General features: G+C 41.9%; 2 protein-coding genes across 2 annotated transcripts in view; both read right to left on the bottom strand.

Moving 5' to 3' along the window:
• Positions 1–22509, bottom strand: part of LOC118427462 (LHFPL tetraspan subfamily member 6 protein-like) — a 74054-nt gene extending 51545 nt beyond the window's left edge. Inside the window, exon 1 of the mRNA XM_035837277.1 lies at positions 21098–22509. Coding sequence (XP_035693170.1) covers positions 21098–21482 — 385 coding nt within the window. The 5' untranslated portion in view covers positions 21483–22509. The remainder of the gene's footprint in view (positions 1–21097) is intronic.
• Positions 22510–24187: 1678 nt separating this feature from the next.
• The window catches only part of LOC118428109 (collagen triple helix repeat-containing protein 1-like), a 13644-nt gene continuing 12908 nt past the window's right edge, over positions 24188–24923 (bottom strand). Inside the window, exon 3 of the mRNA XM_035838081.1 lies at positions 24188–24346. Within this exon, the coding sequence (XP_035693974.1) occupies positions 24195–24346 (152 nt within the window). The 3' untranslated portion in view covers positions 24188–24194. The remainder of the gene's footprint in view (positions 24347–24923) is intronic.

Raw genomic sequence — 24923 nt, 5'->3', positions numbered from 1 at the left:
ATGAGATCAAGCAAATCGTGGTCTCTCGGATCATAGGTCACCTTTCATCCTCCTTATCAAAATACAAACCATGCCTTGCAGCAAGTCTTGAGTTATGGTTCCGAGGAAGAACTCTAGACAGCCTGGAGATCAAGAATGTCTTAAGCTTGCCAGAAAAGTAATTGGGAAGATGCAAGTCAAAAGCGAGGGAGGAGGACCATCAATTTGCTCCAGGGAAGGGGAAGAGGCAGACAGGGCTGTGGAAAATTAGGTGCAAGGTCAACCCTTATCTTAACAGGATTTTTTAATTTAAGATAGAAGTAAGGTAAAGGTCCCGTAGTGTTCTGAGGCCAAAGGGGCAGTGGGCATTAATCCACTGTGACTGTGTGTCTTGCTTGGCCATGGTATTGGAAGGCAGAGCCCATCTCTCTCTAGCCTCATTAAATCTTGCTTATAGCAGCCCACCAAACATCCGACTGGGGAAGTGCAAGTTATAGCCCCGGGCAGCAGAGTTTGTGTCACACAGACTAATCTCTCTCCTTCTACCTTTTTACGTCCCCACCCAAAATCAGGTACCCACTTCCCTCTAGATGGAGGAAAGTGGTGCACTGAGATAGAAGAAAATTGTGACCAATAGCCCGACCACTAGGCCATGGACACAACTTAACCATATGAACCAATATGGCTTTTGAGAATAAATCTGTTTCTTGAGTTTGTTCTCATTGTCATGATTATGTATTTTTACTATAGCTGGGGGGTTGTTTCATTTCTGCAACAAAACTAGCATACTTCAATTGCCATATTACCGGTAGCAAGTTAATGTTAATACCAGCTTGTATATTGTATATTAATGATGTTGAGCACATCTTTTTCCCATCATTTTTTGCTGCAACATTTGATATCTCCACAGTAGTTCACAAAGCTCCATGGAATTGCCATTCCTTCTGTAAAATTTGTATTCTTCTACAGTCTGCAGTATGGCTATCTTGTAGAAGGGATCAACGTTAAGTGCCACACGGGACTATCGACGGTAAATCTTGAAATCATCATCACAAAACTCGCAATGTGTATTACTACTACAGGACTGTATAAACCATGAACATACATATAAAGAAAGCACAGCGAAAATCTCCTTTCACCCCCTTGAACTGTAGAATTACGATTATTCCCCTTGAATACAAATGAATTTGCAGTAATCGGTTCATCCTTGTATCAGAGGGGATGTGGGGCTTGTAACTGTCGTGATAATAAATGTTCCAGTGTTATCTGAAAGCATCACATGGCCATTCTGGGCGATACAGGTACCTTCAAGTCATAAGGCATCATGCTTTTGTGGTCCGATGGGAGAGAACTTAATACCCACAAGGTTTGGCCACAGATATGCTTAAGACTTGCCTGCAGAAGGATTGAACCCCATGGATCAGGACTCTAATGTGGTACCGTGTACCTGAAATTTCATGTACATGTAATTTTGCGGGGACAAAAGTTTCAGGAAAGAAGATTTTGCTGCGTTTTCATTTCTGAGTTGAAAGTATTTTATTAGAAATGCATCATACCCGTCAAATTTGGCGAAAACGATCGGACGACGATTCTACAGAAATCGGGCAAGCCTCGCTTATAATAATAACGTTACTGCAAAACAATTGTACAAGGTACAAAGTATGGCTTATATGTGACAGGGACGGTTTTCAGGTGAAAAATATCCGCAACCCTCTGTCGATCTTAAATATGGCCGATCTTCCATCGATACACCAGAAGATCGTGGATAATGTATAAGCAGGAACATGTTAAGATTTCAGTATCCAACTCATCTCTGCTTGAAAAAAAATTTATAAGAGGGGAGAATCACAAACAGTTCATTGACTTGAATCAGCCTCGCACGCTGCCTGGCAGTATTTGTTACAACATGGCAACAATGTGGCAGGTAACATTGCCACAGCCCTGTGGCAGTAATCCCCCACAAATCCCTTTAAGTGCTTCTAATTTCCCAGCTTCATTACCTCGCTAAGTCAGCCCCTCTCCAGAACACTGCTGCGGGACAGGGGAGCGGTAACAGGAGACCTCAATTCGCTCCCAGCACCCACCCCGACGGCGCTTTCATCTTGTATCAACTGTGGCCACAAAAGGCTGACACATCTTAAGACATGGATAGGAAAACAGCGAGGACAAAGGAAGACGTCTTGACGTCGATGGGCTGATAAGACTATACCCAGGTGGGTATACAAACACCTGAAAAGATGAGGTGGAAGAAAAATATGGGAGCCTGTTTTTGATTGACGGAATGGGGTGACAAACTTTGGCAACCAAGGAAAAGAAGCAAAGGGATCAAGCACTTGATTTACATGATTTGATAAAATTCTCTGATACTGCCAAAAAGTCTAGTAGAACCTACTAGAAGAGAGAATGCTGAAGTACATTATAAGCTGTACCAACCTAGTAGCAAAGCTGTCTGAACAAGTGTTTAAGCTATCATAAACACTACCATAATTATGGCTGTAACGGCTTCTTGTTGCATAGTAGAAACTTAGAAAGCAAGAAGTCTTCATATAGAAAACAAGCTTCTTTTGTAATTGTAGAGACCTGGAAAGACACCTTTCTTTGATACATGTCTCCCTATAAAAGTTTTCTACTTGGCACAACAGGCACGGATTCTTTGACAAATAGCTTCTCTAGTATGACGAAATAAAAAGCTGAGCTATTCTTTCATGTAATGACCTTACTGCTGCATAAATGTCACAATGATGCAGCACTACTACCTTTATCTCCACACTCGTTGACATCACACGCTATCCAAGTTTCCCCAGACAAAGTGCCATCTCTAGTGAAGGAGAGATAATGGTGTATTTCACACTCTTAGCAGCTCGTCTCGGAATAGCCTTAAGAAAGAAGACGGAATAAAGATGCTGTATAGACTGCTGTAAAGTGTAGATAAGAAGGATGACTACAGTACATTACAAGATAAGTGTCTAGCGATGCCGCGAGCTTCCAGTTCAAAGCTTATTCCCTACGCACCGAATATCCCTAGAACTTTACTTAGGAACTCTGGTCTCCCTTTCAAATGAGAAAAAACTACAGAACTCTTTGCTGTGTCATTTTGATTTCCTTCACTTAAAAAGCAGAGAAATTATACGTTTTTATGACTTTTTCTCTAGATCGACTTCTGGCACTGCAGTCTTCATCCATCCATGACTTTGGTGTTTGGAAAAGGAATAAAATACCACAGGCTGCGAAACAACATTTGTGCAGTAGCTTAGATTTAATGGCCACTATTTGAAACTAGAATTGATTTCACCAGGACATATCAGCCCTTATCATATATATATATATACAGTACATGGAAATATCCGCAAGAAATTGATGTGCTGAAGTACTTTGCCTCACTGTGTAAAAAGAAAATCATCCGAATAATGGTGCACCATGTATACACTGCGCTCTAAAATTTTACAGCGAAATGAGACAGAAAATCCCGACACTAATCGCTGCAAGTCAACAGTACCCTAATTATCCGCACTTAAATTAACTCCAAAGTACCCCCGCTAACTCTGCTACTAAATTATGGATTTGTGAGAGAATTCCTCTCCCTTTGGCTGCTGTACAAGCCCGATAAGGACTCTATTTAACCAGAATGGGGTGCGACGCACCACGGGTTCGCGTTGACTGATTGGGAACGCCTGATGGGAACCCATTAACACTACGTCGCCGCTCGTACATCATGTGTTATTGCAAAGTCAAAGCGAAAATCACTTTGTTGAGCATCCTCTCACCTATGACTTTACCTGCGGAGGGAGCCACATTTAATATGGTAACAGGAGACCGCGGCGATGCCAGAGGAATGCAAAAACAACTCGTATTATGATTGTCATACATGAACCTGGCTAATATACAATCCACATTTGGAGTTGTGATATTTGATGAGAAATACTGTAAATGCATTTAAGTTCACGGGGATTTAATTTCGCGGTAGCGCAAAAAATGACTTTTCGCGGTGGTTTTACTTTCCCAGTAAGACCATAGACTTCAGTCTAATATCATTATAGAAAAATGTTCGCGGTGGTTTTAATTTCTGCATTTACAGTAATATGTGAGTGTGATATGAGCTTTTTTAGCAGAAAATCTTTTTTAGTATTTTTCTACTTTCCTCTTTTTTTTCTGTTTGACCTTAATCATAATGTCTTTATTCCTGAATTTTGACATCCCCATACTCTTTCGTTTGTTGCTTGATTTGAAGTACTTTTCCCCCTATTTTCTCCCTCTTTCTTTCTCTCTGTTGTCAATGGCATAAATCATATGTAATTTTTTGGTCCTGTTGAACAGTTCTTGTTGTTTTCTATTGAATGCATAAAAAATATCTAAATTGCGCTGCAAAGTAGGTTTTGCTTTGTTCCTGAATCATCCTTGATTGGATGCGAACCGTGTCTATCAATATATTTCATCATACATATACATTTGTATGTGTATGTATAACCACAGTTATGTAAGTCTTTCTGCACAGGGGGGAAAGGCATACGCTAACCTAATCAATAAAAACCTGAACACAGGTACAAGCTTACAGCTCATACATAGATAGGACGCCCCATGGCATTTTGCGATGTGTCTGTAATAACTTGTGACAAACGACGTAGGAATTTGCTGCCTCATTGAGGAAAGGTATACATAGGAACAGTCATTCATTTCAAGATAGAATGTTCATCAATCCTAGTTTGTACAGGACAGACCCTCCTTCTAATTTGTAAATCATTACTATTCCTTGGAAGTGACAAGGGAGAATAGAGAATAAATGTACTCGTAAAAGCAATGACAGGGCAAAAAAGGGAGCCTTGAGGAACCTAGAGGGAAAGAGAAAGAGAGGCAGCTAACCAATAATGTAAGCCCATGGGCCATAAACTCTATTGGTGAATACAGAGGTGATGACGATGATGAGAATACAGATCCCCCAAATCATCAGACTCAAAACTCTATAGGACAGTAGTAATCCTACAACAGACACTAGTTCCTAGATTTATATCCTCTCATCTCAAAATACATGCATTTCCAATGCCAAATATCAACAGTCTAGTGGCAAGGGAAGTATAACAAGTGACTGGGGAATTCATTATCTCTGCCTACATCCCTCTCTGTCAAAACTGTGCCTTGGTCGACAACATTAAACAGATGGCTGTATGGACCAAGAGAAAGGGCCATCATACAAGTGTGTCCTTCCAGACATCCTGCATTCTATCATGGCTGTTGTTGATATTCTAGCCATGCTGGGGTCACTCTGCATGGCTCGCTCCCGATGGGGCAATTATTACCACCTTCCTGGGGTAGCAACAAGCGGGGATGTGATGAAACATGGTTATGCAGTTCATCAGATTTCACAACATATCTCATGGGGCACTGGAGCAGCGGATGCTGCCATCTCGCCTTATGCGTGGTTTGGAATCCATGAATAGCTGTATGTGTAACCTGTCCTGCAGTACAATGTGAACCAGTCAGAATTGCCCTGAAGAAGGTGACAGACGGTCACCGAAACGTCTGTGAGAATAAAGCAATGGTTGTGTAAAAAGAGTCTCTTTATTCAGTGATTTGGAATCATTGGACGACCTTTTAATTTTTGCAGTGGATGTCTTTAAATGTGTCTAAGGACATCAATGATACTTTTGTCATCATTGCCTCAAAATTTTAAAAAGGCGTGCCCTAGTTAGATAGGAGCGATGTATATGGTGTGGATTTCCATAGTGTCAAGGTGAAATTTCCCCCTAAAAATTTTGGGAAACAGCATTGTGAAGGGTAATGAATTCAAAAATATTCTGGTCCCTGGATTACATTTTCTCGAAGCAGATGTTGGAACGCATAAGCTTAATGTTTTCTAGCCCCACTTTTGTCACCGATGACCTTCCTCGTAACAACAGCGGGGAGGTAAACATTACAATTTTGCTTTCAAACATCTGCTTGGAGCCTGTTGGTGTATATTACTGTAAATGCAGCAATGTTCGTGGTGGTTTTATGTTTGCCGTTTTTACAGTGGCCACTACACTGCGAACTTAAAACCACTGCGATCATTTTTCCATTATAGTATGAGACTGCAGTCTATGGCACTACCGCGAACTTAAAACCATCGCGAACACTCCATTTTTCCACTAGCGTGAAAGTAAATCCCAGCGAACTTAAATGCATTTACAGTATATGATGCACCAGAGAGTCCTCTGGAACATGCCCACAAAGAGAGTAATGGATCAGAAAAGGGTAAACCTGATTAATTATGCTGCCACCTAATTACTTCCTCATCCATTTCAACCAGACAATGCCCAGGCTGAAGACGGCTTAGTTTAAGAACCTCCATGTTTTCTGGTGCATGGCGGCTTTTGTCAACCGCTGCTCATTTTAGTTTGGTGCCTTTGGGGGGTTAGTGTTCATTATTTGGAACACTAGCCATGTAAAGAGTTACAACATGGGTTCACCCAATAATACGTATACACGTAGCTTCCATCTCTGGGTGTCTATAGAATAAAGGTCGCTTGAACTTCAAGTGCAGCATTACTGTAAAATCAATTTTTGCGATAGAAGGAGAAAGGAGGTTTTCTCAGTGTGGTTGAAACAATTCTGTAGCTCTGTAGCACTAGTAGTCATATATTGAACATGTATAATTGACACCAGCAGAAGTTACATTGTCATTCTTCATACATTTAAAGTCAACTCTTGCTACTTTCTCACTCCTCATTCAGCTATCAGTCCAAGACTAGTAAAATGTTTTCATGAAAGGTGTTGCGTGAAAGATCCAGGTAACAAAGATCCATTCCATGATCAATTTGCAAACTCTTGGATTTTCACCTTCACTGTAAAAATCACAGAAACTGGAGGACTTTCTGTGGTGTACCTTTTCTGAAAGACCACCTCAGCATATATGTGGGTCCCCAGGACCTCCCACCTGACCAACCACACACATTTACCACACCTGGCTGACTCTGGCTAAGGAATAAGGTTTCCCCATCTCCATAGCAACCAGGTGCACTCATCTAGGTGGAGTAAACACCTCCAGCAACAAACACTTACTTATAGATCTCTTGACAAGTTGTAATGACAGGGTTTCTTTTGCTGACACAAGGAGTTGTGTACGACCACTCCAGCTTTGGAAACTGGAAAACTCAATGAAACTGGCATGCTTTTATCACAGCTTCTGTTCTTGGTAGAAAAAAGGTAAAGGTCTCATAACCCTTTTGAGATAATGGACTGTTCAATGTTCATCCACTGTATCTGGGGCACAGTATTGGAAGTTGAACCCACGTAATCTCAAAGCAGATCCTACGATGGCATAAGATAGTACCAAACTGGCCAAGGAGTGAAGTCAGCCAAGAGGTGTCCATTTGCCATGGTAGCGAAACACACTCCTAAGCCGGCTTCACTCCTCTGCCAGCTTTTGATGCTATCTTATGCTACCATAGGATCTGCTTGGAGATTAAACCCACCCCTCTACTACTAGATCTTCTTCCACCTCATTCACCTTTTACATGTAACTCCCAACCAAAACCAGGTACCAATTTACACCTGGGTGGAGTGAGGATAACCATGTAAAGTGCCTTTTCCAAGGGCACAACACCTAGCCAGGGGTGCCAGGAATAGAACTAGACCCCAATGTCATGTCCATTACCCTGTTAAAGCTAACCACCAGGCCTTCAGGCCTTGATGCCACAGTTTCATAGCTTCTACTGGCATTAGTAACAAGGAAGCTTATCAGTTCACCAGCCTGGTGGTGGAAGGCATAAATAGTGCCAAACATGTTCTTCTGAAGTTCTGAACATTTAAACTCCATGCTGCCTGTGGTATGGCATGATTTACCGCCAGTCATGTGAACAAAATGCCTGGTAGCAAAAGTCTTTCATGTTAGAATGAGACACTGATCCCTCCCTTCAGGTAAGGATCACTGCAAATGTGGCACACGAATCATTTTCCCTTCCACAAGCCCTTCCCTTATTAGCTATTTTTGACAACTGCTCTAAATTCTTACTGCAACATCAATATCATATTCACAGCGGGTGGGGGAATGTTGAGTTCTTTGCTACACAACTGGCTGTATTATTCTCCAAGCAGAGGTTGGGTCCCAGAGATAGTAGTGGTCAGGATTTTCATTAGATCGTTGTAAAGCCCCCTTCACACGAGAGCACGAATGAGCCGGAATGCCGTCCGAATGAATTTTTTTTTCTATTCGTGGCAATTCCTCGCAATTCGTACTGTATTCTAAACATTCTTACTGCATTCGAGATATTCGTCCCCGTTCTTTTAGCTGGCTCGAAAGTTTTTGACATGTTAAAAACTGTCGAGGTGCATTCGAAGTGGAGAAATATCGAATGGCATTCGTAGTGGATTCTTAGTGTATTCTAACTATTCTGACTGCAGTCTGACCGCATTCTACGGCATTCTAACATTATTCGAAACATTCTTATCTCATTCGATGGAGAACCGAAACGGCAAGCCACCTCGAATCCTGCCAGAATGTGGCCGAAAGAATATTTCGAATGCCGTAAGAATGTCTAGAACGCACTACGAATTCACAGGAATAGACAAGAATTTTCATTCTGACGGCATTCCGGCGCATTCCTTCTCGTGTGAAGGGGATTTAAGGCCCATTTGGAATTCCCACCCGAATGGCCCCGAATGTGACACGAAGTTTGCAAATACTTCATTCCGGCTGGTTCGGCTTGATTCCTGCTAATTCGATTTCCGTGTGAAGGCCCTTTAACAGGGGAATAGGCTATATGACTATGACTAATAAATTTTCTAAGAAGAGTGCTGGAGTTATGAAAATGTCATCAGAAACAGATAGAACTTGTAGTAAAGAATGGAATGAGGTTTCATGTAAGGCTAGCATATGTTGGCAGTCATCTGAAGTTTGGAACAACTTGATCACCAAGGTCAAAAACTCTTAACTACAACTTGACATGCCACTGCACATTCTTTCCTTCCATTCCCTCCTGACCAAACTTTTAGTCTGTCAACTAGAAATGATTCAGCTGTGAGAAAGACAAAGCCACAAGTTTGAAGTGAATATCTTTTCATTGTCACAGTGCCAAAAGTTGGGACAATGGTCTGAGAGGTCTTGACATCAAAGCTTCCAAAGAGCTTCAAACCAGTTTTAGTTTTTAACATCATATAGTTCAACTCCCAAGTATATACAGATTACCATACATTGTACCTGTTACAATGGTCGCACATTAAAGTTCTTCTTCTATAAAGAATGTTCAATTGGGCAATTTGAGGCCAAGCATAGCATTTTCCTGATAGCAAGTAGTGCAATGTGGTTTGCATTTTTCAGCAGGCCGACTGGCCAAGCCTCACCTATTCTTTTTCATAAGTGTGTTGGCTTCTTTGATGTGCAAAGACTTGATGCCTGAAGCCCGTTGATTCCTGAGGCCAATGCCTAGAGCTCCCCCATAGCCATACACTGGACCACTGACTGTATGTCTCCTAGCCTATGTACTAGTATCAGTCTGGTTAGTTTACTGGGGCTCCCATAGCCTGAGAGTCAGCCTGGTTAGTTTACTGGGGATTCTATAGCCTGAATGTCAAACTGGTTAGTTTACCGGGGCTCCCATAGCCTGAATATCGAACTGGTTAGTTTATCTGGGTCCCATACTCACCCCTCATGGGTATGGGAGCCCTGCACTGGTAAGGGATATGTCTCAATCCAAAAGGACAAAATTTAATTCATACTGACACTTGGTCTGTAATGTCTTGAGCCATGTTGTGCTAGCTTTTCTCTCTGTAACAAAATGATAGCAACATACCAGAAATCCTCAATTGCTAACACATTGTACATTGTACTTGCACTAGTGCAAGGGACAAGGGTGCACTATATAATATATTGATAGGCAGAATGACGTCAGAGGCTGTCAAATCCACTACAAACTTTCATCTGTGGCCTGGTGAGGCCTTGGCTATCTGCCAGCAATACTCCCTCTAACAACACTCTCCATCCCTAACAGGTCAAGTTGACCCATTCACCCACATGTAATATAAGACAGATATCATATGGTTATCTTTACATAACTAATAAGGCTAGTTCACCTTTATCAGTGTGGTAACCTGTATCTGTTGTTTCTAAAAGAGGGATATCTAGAGATACCAATTTGATGGACTTTGGTTTCAATTGCAGTATTTTCAATGTCTACAAGTATACAAATAAAGCAATTAGACGTCGACTTGATATCCCTAAATGCCCTACTCCTAAAAACAATGGATATAGGTTACCACATGGATAAAGGTGAACTAGCGTTACATGAAGTATGTATTTCATTATAAAGCTGAAGAATAGAGAAGGGACACTACAAATTCTTTCCTTCTCTTCTTTCTTTGCTTTCTCAAGTTTCCTTTAGTTTCTCTTCCTTTCTCTCACTTTCTTTCTCTTGCTATCTTTCCTTTCCCTCTGAATATTTTAATATTTCTTTCTTTAAACATACGTACAATACTACTACATGTGTTGCTTTCTTTCTGTAATGTTAAGTGTACCTATGTCTTTTCACTGTTGACTTGATACTTTGACAGGTTGCTCCAGTGGTCTACATGTAAGACAAGAGACAGACATTGCAAGGTGGTGCTCTTCCTACCCTCCAACTGACCTTACCTAATGGACCAGGAGACAAAACTATTTACTGTAAGCAGATCAGTTTTGTAGCCAGCACCTGTCCTTCAGTCTTTTGAAGGAATTTTGCAGCTGGGGACTGAAAAAAGTTTTCCCCATTCCGTCCCCTGGGACAGACAAAAATTGATATGTAAAGATATAAAAAAATACTGAAACCCATGTGTTCTTCTTCACCAAAACAGATGCCATTAAACAGCTTAGTCTACAAGCAAAATTTGCACCTCAAAATGCAGGAAATAGTGTTTCAGTGGGTCTTGATTTAAAAATTTTCTGGGACCCAGACCCCCTAGAAATGACGCGCAATGTCACGCCATGCCTTCGGTGCTCGATAGGATTCCCATTCAAAATCAAGGGGACTGAAAATGATTTCAGGCTGGCTACAACCCTGAAGCAGATGCAAGTGGAGAGACTGACAGGCCAAACGGAACCTAACACCCTGGAACAGGGAAGTGATAAAAGACTGGCAGTTTGTGACCAGCAAATATGTCAGAGGTACTCAAAAATGTCAGGATAGAATGGGGTATAGCATGCAAGGAATCTCTGCTATCTTTTCTCTGTAAAGGATTTGGATACTAGCACTACAGCCCTCCCAAAATTAAAGAGACTTATCATCGTAAATTATGGTAACGGTTACTCAACAAACTGTAACTAGTGTAAGATTATTTCATTGCTGATGGGGGTTTGGGAAGGGAGTTTTCGTGGTCCAGGATTGGAACAATTCTGTGAGTACTACAATGATGCCATGGAAACACTGTGTCATGATTTTGAAAACAATAAAAGTAGGACCACTGAAAACATTTCAAGATATGCAGTAATAAATGGACCCATACTGTTGGACGCCATATCAAACAAATAGAACCCCCTATTCTATTTCGAACATCTTCGTCAAAAACTGCCCCAGTGGGACAGAAATGGCTATTTTTGACAGACGTATTCGAAATAGAACCATGATCGAACAGGGGTTTGGGGATCTGTCCATTGGACTGAAAGCTTGGGAAAACCACTGGTCAGCCCGTAATGGTCAGAAGCATTGACCTGCAAGTACAATGGTTGTGTCCACAATAGTTTATTTGTTCAGAGGTATTGATGACATAGACTAATCTATAATTGTGAGAGGCCGAAACTTGACGGATGTGTAAATAAAATCTCTGTCTGTGGTCTAATGAGCTGGATCCAGTGTCCACCTGATCCCAGGTAATCTAAGTCCCAGTAAGTCTCTCCCTGGCTGCCTGAATCCGCTCATGTGTGAGGTATACCTACAGTGGGAAATTGAAACCTGTTATGTTGGAGCCTAATTGAGTTCCAGGGTTTGAATCTAAACACACTTCAGTGAACGCAAAAAGACTCTTCTGTGTTCTGCGAAAGTTGGCGAAATTGTACCAGCAGTTTGGCAAAGCTGGCCGCTTAAGGATACGAGGATTAACTTCGAAAGTGACACTTCTGAAAAGATGCTCTCTTGACTCTCTCAATGTCTTGTCTTGGTTTTTCTCATCGCCCAAACTAAACAGGCTTCAGCGAGATTTAAACTGTCAATGCCTCTATTCACTATTGTCTTGAACCTATTCCTTTTACGTAACACAAGTTCCTGAAGGATACCAAGATAAGACCACCCGTCGTTTAAGGTATCCGATTTTCGGCTTCTGTTTTGGGATAAAGAGAGAGATCGCTACCCTTTCTCATGATTGGCCAATGCCGACCTTCCATTAAGCAAGATTAGCATTTGGCAAAGCAAATGATGTTGTTGTAGTAATAACAAACACGTCTATTGTTACCGCGACAATGAACCAGGTGAGTAGAAAGTGGAACAAGATGTAAACACCTGTCAAACAGCGAGAAAGGTGACCATCTCTGGCACACGACTTTTTTTATGACGCTCTTTAAGTGTGTGGCAACTTATACGGACCTTTTGAAAGCAGGTGAAACAGAATGCAGATGATTTCAAGTACACAGGTAACAAAGATGCCTGGAAAAGTTTTGGGGTTATTTTTTAGTATTCAAAGGCTTCCATTTGAGATGAAACTACTAGTAAATGTATGCTCAGCATATCTACATGTAACAACAAAACATCTGTGGGTGTGTAAAACACAATAACCAGCATACAATGTCAAAGGAACAAACTAGAAGGAACCCAACCCTTCACTGTTGTTACACGTTTGAGCGCCCATCTTAGGGCCACAAAAACTGTTGAAGGTCTTTCACCTGACCAGTACAATAACCCACTGCAGGAGGGTTAAAGAGGTTGGCAAAAAGTCAAGATTTTTCAAGGTGGGGCAACACAACCTGGCCTGATGCATAAACTGTTGCAAAAGATAGTGTAAACATTATTTTAACGCGGACAATAGCGTGTGACCTGTGTATATGAAACAAAGTCTCTACTCAAAAGTCAAATGCTGTTTAAAACTTGGAATTGGGGTTTGTATTCTTCCAGATATAGATATATCATTTCAGCAATTTATCTTTTCCTTTGCATATGACTATCAAGCAAAGTTTCTATCAATTGTTATAAACGTACTGACACTACTACTTCAAGTACTTTTAAATTCCATACACTTTTGTTTGTCCTTGGTTGCGGTGACACCTGCCAATTTATTTTTTGCAGAATGGGGTGGCTGGGTAATATTCACAAAGGCCGGAACTACTAGTAAAACTAATAGCTTCAAACAAAAGCACTAAATTACATGTATTTTGATCAGCTACATGTACCACTCAAGCATATTCTTTGGGGAGAGATTTCAAATCCTTTTATCTTCATGTTCCCTTCAAGTCTAAATCCACAAACACAGAAGGTTGTGTCCACAAAGGCACACAGGTCTCCTATAAAAACTTCTTTATAAAGTTGTGTGGAAATTTGTGGCGCATCAAAGCTTTGCCGCTCTCCATCAGGGACATATCCCATTGCGCTTGACAGGCACAGTTCCCAAAGAGACCAACTAGCCATGACTGAAGTATACCTGACTAACTTCTTGAGTTTCTCTTGGGAGGCACTCAAAGGTAGACTACATGGTTATGCTAGTTCCCTTTTACAGAGTTGATTCACTCATTTGGGATTAAGTCTGGATTGAAACCCACTCGTGCTCTAAGTAATGGGATGGAGATCAGAGGAGGGTTATGTTGTTGTCTGCAGGAGACTGGGATTCTGGCCTTTTCCATGACCCCCAAGGAGATGAGGTAGCTGCCTAATTAGTGAACTTCACCTCTGTGAAACATCAAAGCAACTCTTTGATCCCCACTTTGAGAAAACAAGTTTACAGATCTCAGACATACTCTAGTCACTGAGGGCTTTGCTAAGGCATTCTGTATACACATGAAAGTTTGGTCATTCATCAAAGTCAAGTTCAAGAACCTCTGCACATTATACCTGACCAAGGAGAGGAGGCCAAAGTATGGGCATGACTGTAAAGGAGTGTCCTTTCCAATACGGATGTAGAGCTGGTCAGAAAGAAAACTACACAGCTCAGGAAGCTCATGACGAACAGGACAAAATGGAGAGAGTTGAAGAAAGACTGATTGTAGCTGCAAAGTGTCCAGACCTCTGCAGAAGCAGAACACAGTGGACTACTACTGTACTACTACGTAGAGCCAGCAGCCCTATGCATGAGGGAGCTTATAGTGTCAACCCTCTGCACGCAAAAGAACACAACACTCTTATAAAGAAGAATAAGGGTCACAGGTTGTCCATGGCTCAATATAAAAGCCGTATCAAACATTCAAAGCTGCATTCATTTGACAACAAGCTAATGTAAGAGCGTCACCAGTCCTCAGACTTTCTTTCTTCCTTTATTGCCCACGACATTATGGCACAGTCTTTATTTAACGTCCTATCCGAGGGATGCTTGGTACTCATTTTCACCTGAGTAATGTGGGGAAAGGCAGTGTAAAGTGCCTGTCTCCCAAGGGCACAGGATCGGTGACACAGCAGGGTTTGAACCCAGGACCTCTTGCGCCTGAACCCATCATCATCATCATGGCCAGATTGAGCCTAACGTGCTGCCGATTACACCACGTGACCTCACAGACAATACATAACAAAACTGACCAAGCCAGCGGAGTTAAACCCAGCTACTTTAGCACTGCTCCTGTAGATTTATTTCCCCCCTTCTCCGCTCCATGTATCCTCGTAAACGACCAATTTCTCTTCCACGATCGGACGGGCGCATCATTTGCAGTAAAGAGAATGATCTATTTGCCTATTAGTCCAAATGCAGCTCTGTGACAGTTAAACGTATCACCCGTCTGTTTAATCCGACTATAAATGTGTTGTCAGTCCTCCAGTCTATAAAACAAAATAAAGTACAATGCAGAGAGGATTATTTTAAAGGGTCTTTTCTTCTAAGACATAGTGCAGGAGCCGATGTTTACAACCCTATCTAAAGTATGGCAAATTGCGAGAGTAAATCAGGGCAATACAACAAAACCTGGGCGTATCAAACCCATTCTAAGTGACAGTTTAAATGGAACAAAAGCAGGCATGGAATAAAAGAACATTACAGGGTATATCTATAACTGTTATACATGTTATAAACGCACAAATCTGTACACTGCTCAGTCACGACAACAGCACAATTGTAAGCAATTTCTATGCTGTTACACGTAGTTGAACTGCATTTACTGTCTTGCTTGCTTAATGACAATACATGTTTATGACTAGCATCACTAATGATATCAAACTCTGTTCATTAGCTTAAGAAGACTATACATCACTAATGCAACAGTTACACATTACTCATTAGTATTGAAACTTGGTCTTGAACCTAACCACTTGACATACCACAAATCATACCAATCCATTCATATCATCTTCAGTTATCCTGGATTTAAGCCTTGTTAGTGTCACTCCACTTCCACTGATTGCTAATCTCCAAGCAGATGTTGCAAGGTGAATGCGTATCATTTTTCTAGCTGTCAGTTTTTCGTCACAAATTAAACGGCCTTCTTGCAAAAATTAGGATTTTGTCTGCCAACATCTGCTTGGAGATTAACTGACGGCTCCCCAGTTGGTAGTGGGAGCTGAATAAACCTAGTAGCATTCAGGCTACCATCCTGTGCTACCATGAGATAACACACAAGTGCCCTTGAACCTCCTTGATCATGATGAAAATGCTGATATTGATAACGATTCCCCGGCACATTTCTCCCCTCTTGACACTGACATATAGGGGGGATTGGCCCGTATAGTGCTCGTTGTTGCGATAACGAATGGACCAGGATTAACTACGAATGGCCAAGGATCAGCTGAGATGGGGTCAATTGACCTTCTCTTATGGCCATGATAGCAGAGGGCACCTTGGTTAGCCAGGGGCACATCGCTCATGATCGTAACAACCTTTTGTACCGGGTTATTAGGGTTTACATGTAGCTAGCTGAAAGGGGCCTTTTGTCAACATTTTTGTAGTGATTGTTTCGTTTTTATCTTACAAATTGTACAGATTTGCCAATGCGTGTACTGAATTCTACTGTGACTTACAACTGAAATAAGAAAAACATTTTCATGACATGTATGCTGTTGGAGTGATACTGTAAATCCAATATCGCAGTGTTTTAATTCACTGTTGTGAGTTATAGTAATTCTATAGTACAGTAGCAACACATTGAAAACACATACCCCGGTATTCAAGAATTCGTCAAGAAGTTATCTCTTTTTTGAGAGAGAGAGAGAGAGAGAGAGAGAGAGAGAGAGAGAGAGAGAGAGAGAGAGAGAGAGAGAGAGAGACAGGGTTCTAGCCAGGATTTCATTTTAGTGTAGTGGGAATGGTGTGGAAGGGGGGTCTTGGCCCTTCCACGATGAGACTTTGAAAATGTAGAGTTCAAAGTTGGCACTTTGTTAACATCACATGTAAATAGTAGGATTTTCTGGTCAGTTTTAAGGGTCATATCACCATTTTTCATTGTGCAGACATTGATAAGACATTGTTGAACAAGCAAATGATACCAAAACACCACTACACTAGTTAAAAATTAGCGTAGTGGCCCTTATTTTAGCATAGTGGTCAAAAATTTTAGCGTAGGGGCCCACTACGCTAAAATGCACTGGCTAGAACCCTGAGAGAGGTTACATGAGGTAAACCAGTTCCTTCATCATTCAATGGGAATGTTTCAAGTCAGCTACTGCGAGTACTGGGATGCCCAAGAACTCCTTATACGGTAAATCACATAGACTCCAGAGCAAAGTCATGTCAACCTAATACGGCAAGACGAGAAGGAATAACGGGTAACCGACCCTTGTAGGTAATTTCGTTAAGAAATAAATGGAATTCTCCCATTATATGGATCAGGCATCTTTGTATAACTTCAGTGATAAGGTACGTCTGCAAATGTAATCATTTAGCCGCCCCAGCTTCAAAGGAGAGTTGCATGAAGATTGAAACACATGTCAGTACAGAGGGTTCCTCAAAGATCTGAGGGACTTGTAATTTCAGAGAACTCCAACTGGTTACGTCTTCTTTGATCCCTTTTGGGGATTTTCCAGGCGCTGTGTTGGTGGAGTTTTGTGTGGGTATCCTATTTGTCAGTGGCATAATTACGTTAGTGCAGGGGAACCATTAATCCAAGTAAAGTGGAAAGGCGGGCATGAGTGCTGTGTTACAGTAGCAATTGCAACGTGGCTGTGCGTTTTCTCCCGTAATTGCCTTAACATGCCACGAATGCTTGAAAAGCCAGTGACTATGGCTCTACTGTAAGCGTCATCTTCAAGCAGATGGTGGGTGGACAATTTCAAAGTTTTCAGACTGATGGCTTTTCTGACACTTTATTGACGCACTTCTCAACAAAGTCCAGTGCAACATGTCTTAATATTTTGCATCATGCCTGACAGCAAATGTTTCCAGAATACAAAAAGAAGATATTCTTTTCGTACTATTACAGTAACAGGGAGCTACTGAAGTGTTGAAGTCTTGTATGACACAAGAAACATGCAAGATGCCTCAAGGGATTGTCTCCACCTCTGTAACACAAATATATATCTTGTCACCTTGGGAAGTTGTTCCAGTGTTTGACAGGTAAGGTATATATTTACCTGGGTGTAAAATGACACCTCCAGGGCACAGTGGGTGTAACATGACACCCCTGGGCGGAGGCTTGACACCTAAAATGGTCTGCCTTGTGTAAATGTTTACTTTTTTGTGAAATGGCTCATCACTCAAGAGTTGTAAACATTGTTGTAGCACTGACAAGATGCAGGGGTGTTATTTGGACCTAATTTCCAGATGTATCCGGCTTATTTTGTGGGGTTGTTCTAGTCTTTCCTCTGAATTTCTACCTGTCTCTATCACATGTTTCTGGTACAGCAGTCTGTATTTCTTTTTCATGCTCATGTCTAATCAGCTCGAAATACCTTTTTCTGCATCCGGCTTATTTTCTGGGACTGTTGTGGTCTTTCCTCTAGGCTTTTACCTGTCTCTGTGTTTCTAGGATAGCAGCCTGCTCATCTAAGTCAATGTTACAGTAAGTCAGGCCTGTGTCGTGGGTGTTTCTCATAGCCTTCCCTGCCTTCTACATCTCTATCTAGAGGTCTACACTCTTTTCTGTAGAAGGAGATGCAGATCAGGTCACAAATGACCTACCAAAACATGCCTGACTGAACACATCTGCTTGGAGATTAATATGGACCTGACCTTTATCAGTACAATATCATGGGTGACTACACAGGGCCAGGGAGCAGTGGGGTGGAAATCCTCCCCCATTTCATGCCAAAATGAGCTTTTCAAAGCATACCTCAGACTGTTGATGAACAGCTAGTAGTAATAGACAATGAACTGTCTACATTTTACAGGTAATTTGATTAACATCCTGGTCTATTATTTCAGTGGCATAAGCTGATGCATCAGTTTTTGATCCACTTTCTTCTATTCTACAATTTCAACTTTTTTTTTTACCATTTGTAAGCTTGATACATCTTTGGCCTAAGGTGTTTTTCAAGACTTCAAGGGTAAATGTACTGGTATTTTTTATATAGTGGTCAAATGTTGAAGGAATGACAAAAACAACTTTTCCCTCCTTCCATCATTACTTTTCTTTGCTGTTGTTATGCTTGACATTGACATTGACACTGAAATATTTGGAGGGCAAACATTAGTATATACTTCCTGTCACCAAGGACATGCAAACTTTGTAAATTCAAAGCTAATTTAAGCGATGAAAAATTCTGAATCCAACAAGAGCAAACAGCATCACAAAAGCTTGCAAAATTTGTTGCGAATAGTCTAGCCTCTGTCTTTAAATTAATTTCCTTTTCTTGCCCTGAAATGAATTGCACCAATTTTCACACATCTCTGCTGAAATAATGAAGATGAGAAATGGCCAACAAAGAGCTGCAGACTACACACCTTGGTGCTGTATGGACTCAGCAAACATTCCAATCACATAACAGGCAGGCTCCTTTTTTGATGTGATAATTTTCTTCACACTCACTTGCCAAGCATGCATCAGTTATGACACACAAGTGACAACTACAAATACTTCTTCTTTCTCTTCCAACTCCTAGTAACGGACATTTTGTCGAACTATGTTTTCTGAAAGCTAACATGTTTTGATTGCATCCAAAATTAGACAGTATCAGAAAACTGAGTGATGAGGACAACAACAGAGGCTATACCCTGATGTCAATGACAATATTTTACAAAATGGCAAAGCAGCTAAATCCCTTAAATTTGTTTGACAAAAAAAATGCACCAAAGAAGCTTCAAAGCAACCCTGATGGAAGGCCTAGTGATTATTCCCTGAGTGGCCCTGGAAAACCTATTATTTACTCAGGAATTCTACAAAGAGAGGGAATATTGAATGGCTTTGGGGGGTCTGTTTAGTCAGCTCAAATATTCTTCAGATGAGGGAATAATAGGCTAGTGGGAATATCAAGCTGGTAACCAGCAGGGCTTGGTGTGTTAGGCACAGTGGGGTGTTAGCTATGCCCCACCCTGGAGAAAAACTCCTGGGCAGTTGGCATTCTGAATTTTTTGGTCACTTTGGAATCCAGACAACTGACCAGAAGAGACTAGGCACGTCTCCAATTTTACCAAGCAGTACACTTCGTCATCCTACTCTCCTTGCTAGGTGTGCTGGGTTTCAAAGCATGTTGAAAATTCAAGGCGTTCCTGATAACATATAAACACTGACTTATCTTTCATTTCCTTCCAAACCCACATACATGACACAAGTGATGAAACTGGGAACCAAACCCAGCACCCCTGCTTCTCATTGTGTGTGTGGCAGTGTTTTCTTAGCATTTCTGGCTCTCCTGTATAAGGGTAGGGGCTCATGTGTACAGCTTTCCCAAACCCTCCTTTCATGGGACTGTGTTGACATAAACAACGCATGACAATGCTGCAACTATTTAGTCTAGAAACACAAGTAGTCACCCCTGTTTTCTTCGTCTTGCCCTGTAGCCATAGAAAACTCTGACAGCCGAGATGGACTAGAGCTCAAGTTTTGTAGCGGAAAGATGGTGACTTTTGAGCAACAAATACTAGTACAAGAGGCAGCCCCAGGCTAGATAACATAACTTCAATCAAAACATGTATAGATCATTATTAGATGAAAATAAAAGTCAATAAGGTGCTGTTAACTCATGTATTAGCCATAACGTTGTTTTTCCCCAAACAGACTTCATCTGTTGTTACTCAACTTACTGATATAACTTGTTATCTACTTGTCAGTGGTACAGTGATGTAACGGTTAGCCTCTACCAGGCTCTTTGGGTTGCTGCAAAAATAGAAGAAATTGGCATAACCAGGGCGACCTAACGTTACATGTAGTAAATTATTTTGGTTATGGCTAAATCCTCTGCTAAATTGTTCAGCCTATTCCCACTAGTAACGTTAGATTATTTCGTAGCGACCGAAGGAGTCTGTTATAGACTAATGGTTGAACCTACAGAGATGACAACAGTGAAAAGTGTGTGGGGAAAAGTCATACTGGGTACCAAAGTACAAAGCACTAAAAATGATTTTGACAGCAGCAAAACACGTTTCTGACCTTCAAATTTACAACCCTTGGCGATAAAATCAAATGAGATTGGAGGGAGTGGAGTGCTGTAAGATTTATGAGCTGGTACTGCTGAAAATCTAGGTTAGTGCATTCCTGCGATATTCAAAGCAGATGTGGTGAAATCCCGCACACATGGAGGATGGGCGTGGGACTTGGCAGGGGTAGATTACCATAATATTTATGTAAACAACATGTATTTATTTCAAAATCGATGTGTATTCGGAAAATACACAGACAAAAGTAACATTTTCAGTGTGTGTGCTGGCTATAGTATCTATCTCATAGTTAAAGACTAGTCCACGTCGCTACAGGCTGAACTTCAGAGGTTCGTTACTAACTTATAACCTCCTTGCTTATAATTTGTCTAGTTCGTTGATTAATTTTTTAGAAGAAATACAACAGGAGAAACATTTACATTGTGTGTGCTGGGTGCAGGATCTCATAGTTAGGAATGACTATGACTGATATCGATTAGAGAATAGTCCACGTCGCTAGAGGCATGAACTTGAGAGGTTCGTTACTTACCGGCGAAGACTTGCAGCCAGCCGGCGGCTCGTGCGATCCTGCTGGTGATGAGTTCGTCCACACAGCACGCCAGGAGAGCCGTGAAGGAGATCAGGATCATGAACCCGCAGCCGATCCCCACCAGGACGGTACAGATCTGCCAGGACATGCTGGGGATATCGTAGAAAGTGGCGTACCGCCCGCACTCTTCCACAACGTACGGGTCTCCCTCCTTCCCCGGGGCAGGGTAGTTGCACCGCCGGAAGGTCCCGAAGTACGCCGGCTTGCCCAGCGTGTTGCCCTCCAGCCAGTACGGGAGGTAGAAGCCGGCACAACACAACCCCGTGGAACACAGGGACAGTAGCGACCACACAATCCCACAGTTTGACAGGCTGGCAGCGCCCATAGTTTTATATATTTATCTCAGGACGGTAAGAAAGAAACAACGTCGAAACCCACTCCGGGAAATTTCCCCAGATACCCGACGCTCCGCTCTCTAGTCTTGTCGATAAATTCCGCGCCGTACTTCAAACACCGACGGTACAGGACTCCTCTCGATCCGGCCCGCTAAGCTCAGAAGGTCAAATCCAGCATGGACAGACGGGCACAAATCCAACTTCCGCTTCGAAAAATGACAGCCCGGCACACAACGCACGTTACCTATACGTGCACGGGTTCGAATCCCACTGGCAAATGAGTCAGCACGCGCTCACTATCTATATATACATCCGCTGCTCACTCCCTTCCACGGAAGCGATCGGTGTTTACAGAAGGCAGTTGTACTTCCTTCCACTAACAAATCCACAGGATTGATCTAACCAGGCGGTAGCGATCGTGTAGTACCTACCCCAGCTCACACATTCCTACACATGGTCCCACAATACACGTGTGCGCACTTCTCTCTCCTTTAGATCAGCTCGCAGTGCACAGAAAATTCCAGCTCTTTCATTCAATACCGTCCCGTAATTTGCGACGGGTCACCTCGGCGAACCTTTTCTCATTTGTCATTCAGCAAAGCAGACTTCACGACACTCGAGCCTTGTTCAACCGGTCTGTTGTCTCCCCAAGTCCTCTGAGACTTTGGTGCAACCGCAAGAATTCCGAGCTTGCTTACAGCAGGGAACGAACACCCGTCCCCAACTGTGAAACACAACACAAGCCAGAGGACTTTCCTCTCTTCACTCAGTGAGAGGCGTGTTTAAAAATTCGTGTTGTGTAGCGTGAAGCTCCGCCTCTTCGCCTGCCGACCAACCCCCAGCTTGGCTTGAGTCAACAACAACCTGGCGATCAGACAAGACCCACCGCGCGCACGCTTTTGAGGACCAAACAAAGCGCCCTCACCTGATTACCATTGCTAAAATGCTAAGAGGCTGTAGATAATGACCGCGAGCGACGACAGGAGTGAAACTGGATATGGTGGAAAACAAAAGCGACCTTGCTGCAATGTCGGCGCTTGACTTTGCCTCCGTTTATTTGCTGTATGATACGAATACAAAGTTGCCAATTCTCGTACAGTGATGACAATGCGGTTGTATTCACCTGTTTTGTGCGTCATTCCAAGGACATGAAATAAATGGCCTTGGTTTTTCCTTGGTTTTTCAGGTGATTCTTTTTCATCGCGTGATTGTTGAGAAACAGAGGTCAAATCTTTGTCCTCAATTGGTGTCCCGTCTATAGAAAAAAAGCTACCAGCAAAACAATGAAACCACATGCGGCTGCTTCTGACTTTGATGAAAGTTGCTGTTTTCAAAGTTAATGAAGGCAAACGCAGGTTCACAAAAAAAATTAAAAACGCATTTTAAATTGTTGTACAGCTTTGTGGCATCTAATAGGTAGTAAAATATAACGTTATATAAGTTATACTATTATAACGTGCATGTCATCGACTTCCTTACTTCGACTTCCGCCGAACCTTTTGCATGGATGAAAAGAGAACCCCTTATAAATTCATAGTTAGGGTATAAAAGATCAGTTCTTCCAGATCACTTCAGTGTCACTGACGAAGGATGGTGGATTCTATCCGAAACGTCTGACCGTTTCCAATCCAAAACCATATCCAGTTGCTTGAGTAACTACTTTTTGGTGAACCCCTTATAAATTCTGCATGGATTAAAAGCGGTGTCTAGCAGCTTTTGATATTATTGCAGTCAAGATAACATACAACGCATTCGCCTGTAGTGATAGTTAATTTCCGCTAATCGTCTCTTCTAACAGATCAACAAGGACATGTTTATCTTTTTTTAATCGTTTATCAAACTCATTGTGATATACATAGCTGATTTTCCATCGAGTTTCCGGATTTGACAATATCTTTTATTGAATGAGTTAAAGTTTGACACAAAGGTGAAATATTACATACGGGTCATGCTGAAGATTGAATGTTCAATCAATGAGGTTATATCAATCCATGTCATATGTGAACTTTTAAAAAGTGTCTGTATTTTTGTTGGCTTTTTTCTTAAGCAGTTTTCGTATCATATTAAACTGCATGTACAACTTTGGAACATAATTCAAGCATGGCGGTGGTAAGGCCACGGAAAATGAATAGACGACAACTTTCTCTGCTGAGACATTCTGTGTGTGTAATAACACATTGGATTTACAGTTACCACAGTAGAATGTTCGGGAAATGAAACCTTACAATCAACACCACATTTAACAGAAAAACGACACGTAATGTGTGCAAAGCAACAAAGAATATCAAACTTCATTTCATTTATTTATTTAGCCAGGGACGACATATCGCCACTAGGGCGGTTTTCAATGTGCCCTGCGTTACATCATAAGACAGAGATTCAAATCACTTGAATACATCAAACATAAAATATAATACAACAAACCAAAGAAAATACATACAGTCAATACAAGCAAACTCATAATGATAAGTAAATAAGGTTAGAATGGAATTTGCATATCAATGATTTATAAACAAAACAAAATAACACGTGTTTAAAAGATTCAACAGAGACTGCAATGTGCTATAAAGTCCTGGACTACCAGATTTAGGAAAAAAATCGACAAAATTCCAGCCGAAAGAACATCACCGTGATCAATAAACAGAATGTGATTAAGTTTACAAAATCACAAAATAACAAACGACAGAGTCGACAGAGACGCGCTAGTCAGCCATGTCCAGTTCCTCCAGGATCACTCTAGAGTAAGAGTTCCATCCAGTGTAGGCGTCTCCGCCAGCATGCCCATCTGCGCATGTGCCGACGTTCAAAGTCACCGTCAGAGGGCCGGTTGGCAGGTTGTAACAAAGGCCGTCAACTGGGAAAAATGAAAGGGACATATTTTCACTATTCCAAATGAGGCACATGATTGCTTCTGACCGGGTTTCGCGTCGTTAAGAGGCGACACCTGGTCGGGAGCAGTCCACGTGCTCTCATTAACCACCTGTACATCCTCACCTGTCCATAGAACCTTTTATACGCCCAGAGCCTTTCATTCCCATATGTTGGCCGAGCTACGCCGGAGAGGTCGGGCTTGGTGCTGGTTCGCCTGAGTTCATCGTTTTGGCTAGCTGTGCCCGCCTGCCCTCCCACCCCGCTTCCCGCCCGCCTGCTCGTACGTCCTGCCGGCTCTTTTCAACCCATTCTGCCCGCGTTAGGCGAGGAACTCTACAGGGCCAAGAACTTCAGGAACGCACAGGACTTTGGAGCACACATTTGTGAGGTGACATTAGGAGCGTTTGATTTTTCTTTTTCACTAGTTTAATATTTTATTTTGTGCGGTTTTACCATGTTGACTTCCGTTCGTAAATTGTTCTCGTTTGGTTGACAGTAGTAGTTTCACGAAGTGAGTGGTATTTCCACAGCCGTGCAGGTATGTTAATTCGGTGATAAAT

Source organism: Branchiostoma floridae, chromosome 12 (genome assembly GCF_000003815.2).
Source record: "Branchiostoma floridae strain S238N-H82 chromosome 12, Bfl_VNyyK, whole genome shotgun sequence".
In the NCBI taxonomy this organism is placed as follows: Eukaryota; Metazoa; Chordata; class Leptocardii; order Amphioxiformes; family Branchiostomatidae; genus Branchiostoma; species Branchiostoma floridae.
This window is presented reverse-complemented; position numbering and strand designations above follow the sequence as displayed.